This window comes from Grammomys surdaster, unplaced genomic scaffold (assembly GCF_004785775.1).
Source record: "Grammomys surdaster isolate TR1022 unplaced genomic scaffold, NIH_TR_1.0 209, whole genome shotgun sequence".
Lineage (NCBI taxonomy): Eukaryota > Metazoa > Chordata > Mammalia > Rodentia > Muridae > Grammomys > Grammomys surdaster.
The window spans coordinates 1841520-1849675 of NW_021604654.1; the positions used below are offsets into that span (position 1 = coordinate 1841520).

General features: G+C 53.0%; 1 protein-coding gene across 1 annotated transcript; it reads right to left on the reverse strand.

The window, feature by feature from the left end:
* Nucleotides 1-749: 749 nt before the first annotated feature.
* Nucleotides 750-8059, reverse strand: Misp (mitotic spindle positioning). The gene is made up of 3 exons (XM_028771813.1): nt 7972-8059; nt 1374-3099; nt 750-901 (listed from the first exon to the last, which is right to left on the reverse strand). The coding sequence occupies exons 2-3, from the start codon at nt 3040-3042 to the stop codon at nt 750-752; spliced, it is 1821 nt and encodes a 606-aa protein (XP_028627646.1). The 5' UTR covers nt 3043-3099; nt 7972-8059.
* Between the last annotated feature and the right edge of the window lie 97 nt (nt 8060-8156).

The window sequence follows — 8156 nt, forward strand, 5'->3', positions numbered from 1 at the left end:
CCCTCTCCCTCTCCCTCTCCTTCCCCCTCTCCCTCTCCCTCTCCCTCTCCCTCCCCCTCTCCCTCCCCCTCTCCCTCTTTCTCTCTCTCTCAGACACACACACACACACACACACACTTAAAAAAAATATGGTGGACCTGGGCTACTGGTGTAACGGCAGCACTCAGGAGGCAGAGGCAGGTGGATTTCTGAGTTCGAGGCCAGCCTGGTCTACAGAGTGAGTTCCAGGACAGCCAAAGCTACATAGAGAAACCTTGTCTTGGAAAAAAAAAAAAGAAAGAAAAGAAAAGAAAAAAGAAAAAAAATAGGGCTGGAGAGATGGCTCAGTGGTTAAGAGCACTGACTGCTCTTTCAGAGCACTTCCCAGCACTTGGGAGGCAGAGGCAGGCGGATTTCTGAGTTCAAAGCCAGCCTGGTCTACAGAGTGAGTTCCAGGACAGCCAGGACTATACAGAGAAACCCTGTCTTGAAAAACCAAAAATAAAATAAAATAAAATAAAATAAAATAAAATAAAATAAAATAAAATAAATCTTAAAAAAGAAATTCGGTCTCAAAAAATGATAATGACCAGTTAGTATCTGTTTCTTTCAATCTTCATCAATCTTCTTCCTTTGACCCCAAGAACGATCCCACCATAAGGACAATGTCGCCTGCTTGTGTGTCTTCTTAGATTAGATAGCAGAGATGAGAAGACATCCAGTCAGTGTAATGGCCTTGCCTGACCCTGTGGGTAGCGACCAGTCACACCTCAGTCAAGCTGACTCACCCACGTCTCCTTCCTTGTCTTCCGCTCCTGTGGGGCGCTATCCTTTGGGGCTTCCACCTTCCACACCAGGCCCGAATTCAGGTGAACGGGGGTGAATAACGGTGATTCCGACACTGAATAGCTGCCGGTGAAGCCTGTGGTGGGGGCAGAAGGAGGTGGCACAGGGAGAGGGACTGTCAGTCTCAGGCCGAGAGCCTTGAGTCTGGAGTGGTTATGGAGACAGGTGAACAGATAGGCTGACGGGCAACCTGTGACAGATTGACTACAACTGCCACTCAGGAAAGATTCTAGACTATGTGCCAAAAAACACCACCAAGTGATGGGAGAGCATGTCATTACATGGAGGAGCAGTCAATTCGGAGGACAAAGACTTGAAAACTTACAGTCCCATAACAGAACAGAGCATTCAGAGCCATAGAGTAAAATCCTATGCACCCAATAACAGCATTCAAAACTCTAAAGCAAAAGAAAAAAAAAAACTCTAAAGCAAAGTTGATGTTTTTCTCTCCCAAAATCTACTTCCTGGGAGAAATGGGTGTGTTTGAACTCTGCCTTCCAACTCTCCTTCTCCAGCCCAGGCCCAGCCACCCTCCAATCCCTGCTCACCCGATGCCCGGGAGGAGCTCCGGGAGTCTTGCTCATGGCTCTCATCCTGGTCCAGCACTGGTGAGAACACCTCTGGAAAGAAGGCATTCCTCCGCTCCTCACCCACCTCCTGCTCCCTCCGCAGGACACTCTCCATCTCCCTCTCCAGCAGGTCAGAGGACTGTGACTTCTGTAGCCTTAACACAGGGCCTCCAGCCACTTCCCAGCCCCAGGTATGGGAGGTCTCAGCCCCCTGGGAGACATCCGGGACCTTGAATCGCAGTGGACGCAGGTGGAAATTCCCCAATCTCACAACACCCCCATTGGCAGGCTTTCCAGGAGGCTTGGACCACTCTTGTTTTGAGCTCAGAGATCTTCCAGAGGATTCTGAGACGTGCCTTGAAGACTCTGTGGCCTTCCGGAAGGCTGTGGTCTTAGTGTCTTCTGTGGAGACACCACTTGGCTTGCTGTATACTCCAAAGGCTGAGAATTCTAGTTTGGGAGTCCCAGGGCCCAGATATGGCTGGTAGGCATCCAGTGGGATCCGGTTGATTTTCCTTGCCTCTGGAGCTGGGTCTGTGGCTCGGGCATCTGGGCTGAGGATGCAGTCAGAGCTCAGGCTTCTCTGGAGCCCAGGCTGAGGGTCCTGGGAAGACCAGTCAGGTGTGGATGCCCTGCCCACCTGCAGACCCTCTCGTCGATGGTCCTCCTCTCGCTGTGTCTCCTGCACCATGTCCCTCTGCACGTAGAGGGACGGGCGGCCCCTGTCTCTTCGTGGGGGTGTGTCCGTCAGGCTCATCTTGCTGAGCAGTGGCCTGCTGGGGATCTGTACCAGCTCTTGATGCCCGGAAGCCCGCCTAAGCCCTCTCTGTTCCCTCAGCTCTGCCTCTCGCTCCTGGGCTAGTCTGATCTCTCTCTCAATGGGTGTCTCTTTGGGGATCTCGGGGGACAATGCTTGGGTCTGGAGGACAGGGTCATTGGCTATACGAATGGATGTAGCTGGGGAAACATGGAAAGACTCCTCCAAGGTTACTTCCTTCATTGGTGACATGACAGAAATGGCATAGCCATTGGCTACGTGGGGACCAGCGGAGGCCTTGGGGGCCTGGTTGATGCCTGGTGGGGTACGTGCAAAGGTCTCCCTGGCTGTAGGGCTCCACGTGACTGGGCTCATGTTTGCCTTTTCTAAACTCAGGAATTGCTGTCGAGCAGCCAGGAAATCAATTTGCTCCGTGTCCACCAAGATCTCCTCTGTGAATTCGGACTGAGGCTGGCTGGCTATCCTGGGGTCTCCATGGTCTGATGCAGCCTGGAGTGTGGCCACCGTGCCACCCTTCCTGACTGCCCGGTGCTCAGCCTCCAGGTCCCTCGGCCGCCTGCAGAGGACATCACTGCTGTCATCCAGGTGGTAAGCCTTCATCTCCTCATCCTCATCTTCCAAGTACAGTGACCTCGGAGCCTGCTGGCCAGAGAAGACCCGTCTGGTGGGAGACATGTTTGTTTGCCTCACATCTGGCCTGGTCTGGTACTCAGTGGACCAGGCCTGCAGATCACCCTGGCTCCAGCCAGTCTCAGGCCCCATGCCCACTAGCTCAACGGTATAGCTGGTATCTTCGTCATCCAGTGCCAAGCTGGTGACACGTGCTGAGTGAGGGTTGCTGAAGATGGGGTATCTGGTCACTCGATCCATCTCAAAGGGTCTGTGTGTGACCTTCCACCTCCTGTGGTTTGGAGACCTTCAGGCTCACTTAAGGAAGAGAAAGAGACCATGTCAAGTCACCTGGGGACAGGACAGTGTCAACGGGCTGCAGGAGCCCCATGACAAGCAAAGCTTCTAGACAGCAATCCCAAACCCAACATGGCATCTTCCAAAAACATTTAAGCTCTTGGATCAAACTACCTGATTACAGATCACACAACAAACTTATGCTTTCCTTTTTGTTGTTGTTGTTTTTTGTGTTTTTCTGGTTTTTCTTTTTGTTTTTCCGTTTTTTTTTCTTTTTTTTTTCTTTTTGGTTTTTCGAGACAGGGTTTCTCTGTGTAGCCCTGGCTGTCCTGGAACTCACTCTATAGACCAGGCTGGCCTTGAACTCAGAAATCCACCTGCCTCTGCCTCCCCAGTGCTGGGATTAAAGGCGTGCGCCACCACCGCCCCGCTAAACTTAAGATTTATTATCTAATTTCTTTATTTTTTTCTCCTTCCTTCCTTCCTTCCTTCCTTCCTTCCTCCCTTCCTTCTGAGATATGCTCTCACTCTGTAGTCCAGGTGTACCAATCCTCCTGCCTCAGCCACCCCACTGCTGGGATGACAGGAAGGTACCATCACAGCCAGCTACCTACCAGGTGACTCTTGCAGGCACAACCACTCACTCAATTTGTGCAGGCTGAGCGCCTGCTTGTGCTCTATCCTGCTGGCCCTTACGTCTCTTCAGCAATGTGAATCGAGGTCAGCCTTACAGCTGAGACTATGGGTTTCCCACCACGGTCCTTCCCCCTCTCCAGGGCACAGTCTTGTCCCTCACACTAATTCCCAGATCTTTGCACCTGACCTTCACAGACAGCTGTTGGACTCTGGTTCTCGGCAATGGATGATACCGAGTGGGGAAACTGAGGCTCAGCGCATGTAACAAAGCCTGTTTCCCAGTTCTCATGCCTTGGATCTCTTTCAAAGAGCACCAGGTCCCATCTCAACAGCACCTGCCTCAGCATCATAAAGCCAAGAACAACTGGGAGTGCCCTGGACCTTGTCCCTGGTCCTAGGTGGGGCTCAGAGCCATAGGTGACACACTGACTTGTGAGCTGGGGCTCGACCTTTCCCCCAGCTGCTTCCCAGGCACTCACATCTCCTTTCACTTTTGTTTCTCCAGTCTTCAGAGTCTGCAGGCCTGCTCAGGAGCCCCATTCAGTCAGTGCTCAAGGCCACAAGCTGACTCTGCACAGTCCAGAGGGTCACCAATCTCAAGCAAGTGAACGCAGGCGAACCACACCCCTAGGCTCTGGGGGATTCTAGGTGGGAATCCACCCCTGACCACACCCCCAGCTACTCACTGGGGTATTCTAGGAAGGGATCCACCCCTGACCACTCTCCCAGCCTCTCACTGGGGGATTCTAGGGGCTCTACCCTTGAACCCTGTCCCTATCCATTGTGTTTTGTATTTTGAAGCAGAGTATTTTAAGTGGCTGGGCTTTCCCGACTCTCCTAGCGGTCCTGTGGAGGGTAATCGGTCCCCTGCCCCTTCCACAGCACTTCTGAGAGTGGAAGAATTTCTTTGAGTGTGGGTGGATAGTCCTAATACATACAGCAAGTACTTAATCAAGACTGACTCCAGGAACCCTGCTGTTCCTGGACTTCCCGCTGCCACCCATCCTCTAACCCAGAGCTGTTGTGCACCCATGTTTGCAGGCTGACTGATCTATATACAGTATTTTATGGCCCTTGTCCTCTGACAGTCAGGCATGACCTCTGGAGAAAGGATGTCACCCCTCCATAGGTGGAGTTCTCATTCTTCTCCAGTGATTCAGGTCAGAAGGTGGAGTTCCAGGTTGGGATTCAAGGCCACTGGGCCCCTCTCTGATATGGGCTTGGTTGGCAGGACAACTTCGCCAAGGGTCTATAAAACAGTTCTGCCGGGGGTAGTGGCCCACTCCTTTAGCCCCAGTGGTATGCAGAGGCAGGAGGATCTCTGTGAGTTTTAGGCCAGCCAGGGCTACATAGGGAGACCCTGTCACCAAAACCCAAAAACAATAATAAGGAAAACAATAAAACCTACGTCATCTCTAGGTGCCTGGTAATACAGCAAGTTTTCAATAGATGCTTCCCCCTGGCTGTAGATCTCATCACTGAAGCTCCAGATCCATCAGGGCTCGCAGGGGCTGCTAAGGGGCCAGCCTGAAGAAGCCCTGTTGGCTACAAAGGGTCCCTTCAAGGTCTTCATCTCCCCATAGGGGTCACTTCTTAGTCCTCGGCCCATCAAGCACCTCAAATATTAATGTCCTATTCAGGCCTCATGAGAACCGGGGACAAGGGCCAATTTTGTCTGTGCCCTGAAGGAGCTTGGGCACAGACAATTGAAGCTGGAAGTTCCCAGGATGATGGCGTGCTTTCCAAAGCCGGTTCCTTCCCAGTTACCACCAAGGCTCCAAGAAGCCTGCTCCACCCAGCCGCACCCTGGAACTGTGACTCCCTACTGAAACTGGGTTTATGGCCCCTGCGGATGCACCTGCTGCCTATGGCCTCCTACCCATGGGGCAAAGGCCCCTTGGTGGGGCCACCACCTAGTAGGGTGGTGCTCTGAGAAGTCCTCTCTCCTATCCCTTAGGGCCTTTTTGTTGCTTAGATAGCTAGCCCTGGAGAAACTTGTCAAGGCTTACCTCTGACCCTGAAGCCTGGACAAGCCTGAGCTTGTACATTCAGGCCTGGCTCCGGTGGCTTCTTCAAATCAGGCCCTGAATCCATGGAGCCTCACAGATCTCTGGCCACGAGGGTGTCTTTGGTTCCAGCCTCTTTCTCAGTGAACTAGGGTTTGGTATTCTGGCATTTGGGTACAAATGGAAGCCTTATCCACAACAGGCTCAGGGTTTCATTTGGGTTAGCGGGTGACAGAGCAGGTTCTGAGATCCAGCCAGGGCCAAGGGTGGTGAGGTACAGACCGGGATGGGGATTCCCTGTGGGCCCCTGTAGGGGAGCCAACCCTGCCAGTAGGCACACCGCAAACAAACCTCTTCCCCTTTGGTGAGTGCCTCACTTTTCCCAGCTCTAGCCTCCCAGCTTCCCGGACTCCCAGTGTCCCCAGCCTCACCTGCCAGCTCCAGGTGCCCAGGCCACCTCCCAGCCTCAGGCTCTGTCCTCTGCAGGAAAGGCCCCTGGGCTCCGCCCTGGCCATATGTTGCCAAGGGGACGGAGGCCCCACCCAGGAGCAGGTGTGCCCCTCCTCTCCGTCCCCACCCGGACATGGGAAACAAAGTCCAGAGAAGACAGAAAAACGATCCTCAGGCTGGCGAGGGCGGGCACCGTGCCCGCTGCAGGCCGTGGCCCTACCGAGCCGGAACTGAGCCTCTCTGCCTGGTCTCCCACCTTTTTCCCAAGTCTTGCTGACTGAGGAGGGAACGAGGAGACTGAAGCCCAAGCCTAGGCTAACTTGTGGGACCCCTTCGAATCTCTGTCTCTTCTTTCAACCAATGCCCTCTTTGATCTAGGTAGACTGAAAGACAGATGTGCGTGATGTTTCCAGCCTAGCAGATGCTACAGCAGGATTAGGAAACTCGGGGCAGAGATTTCAAAGTGCTGTTCTCTAGGAGTCCATGGGGCTTCTGGCTGGATCCTGCTCAACCCTCTGGCCCTTGCTTTCTCATCCAGGAAATGGGAATTCTCCCTGTCATATTCACACAGAAGTTCACATGAATAATGATGCCTTCAGAAATACCCAGCAAAGCCAGGTACAAAGAAACAGGCCTGTCACCCCAGCACTCAAGGGGCTGAAGCAGTGGGATTGCTATTAGTTTGAGCCCAGCTTTGGCTACAGAGTGAGACCTCTCTCAAAAGCTCAAAAATAAACATGTAAAATGTTCAGGAACACTGGCCACGCAGGTCAGGTGCAGACCCCAGTGCCATGAGGTGGCAAGGGTCAAGGCACCCACCATCCCCTCTGGATCCAAGTGCTTCAGGCAGCCCACGGCCTGTGGGACCTGAGCATAGTGCTGGGGTTCTTGATCCCCCCCATGGGATGGCTTGTGGGCCCCCTCTGAATCTCTGTCTTTTCCCTCCAGTCAGTGGTCCCCAGCTGGACTCTAGGGACCCTTGGCAGATGTGGTAACAATCTGCCCATCACCTACCGGAGGAGACAGTCAAAGCCAGGGTGTGAGATAGCAGTTCTTCCCAGAATGCCTTTGGGCCCCTTCATCCCTATTTAGCATAAGTGGGCACTGAAGTGTAGGGCATATCCAGTCTCACGGGTTGGCGGGATTTGAACTAGCACCTCTCTCCCTCCATTGTAGGCACACCACCATACCGACCACCTTTCACAGGGAAACATGAGTCCCGAAAAGGCCTCCGACTGAGCCCACACACCTGACATCTCAGTACTCAAGAAACTGATGCAGAAGGATTACTGCGAGATTGAGGTCAGGTTGGTTACAGACTTTTTTCTCAAGTCTAAAATACCTGTCTAGGAGTCCTGTGTCCCCATTTTATACAGATAAGAAAACCGAGGCCAAGCTGGGCGGTTGGTGGCGCACGCCTTTAATCCCAGCACTTGGGAGGCAGAGGCAGGTGGATTTCTGAGTTCGAGGCTAGCCTGGTCTACAGAGTGAGTTCCAGGACAGCCAGGACTACACAGAGAAACCCCTGTCTTGAAAAAAATCAAAAAAAAAAAAAAAGAAAAGAAAAGAAAAGAAAAGAAAAAAAGAAAAAAGAAAAAGAAAACTGAGGCCAAAGGAGAGAAACTTCTCTAAAACCAGAAAGAGAGAAAAAGAGGGGAGTCTCCCCTACTCTGCAGAACCTAGCTCAGATCTTGTGGGTTATCTGTAGACCTCTCTACTCCCAACATCAAAGCCCAAGGACATGGGCGTGGCAGATGTGGAGACCGAGGCCCTTGGGTGGCTGCCCACAGCTGTCCCTTACCTGTCCAGGTGCCGCAGAGTCCTGGGGAAGATGCCCAGTGAGGGACTCACCCTGAGAGCTGCAGTGGCCACACGGGAGAGAAGTCTTCCCCTGCGTCCTCAGAGCTGGCCTTTTTATGGCTCCACCACCAGGAGGCCGCACCCCTTCCCGCCCAGGTGAAACCCAAGAACTTCAGCAACCTGGCT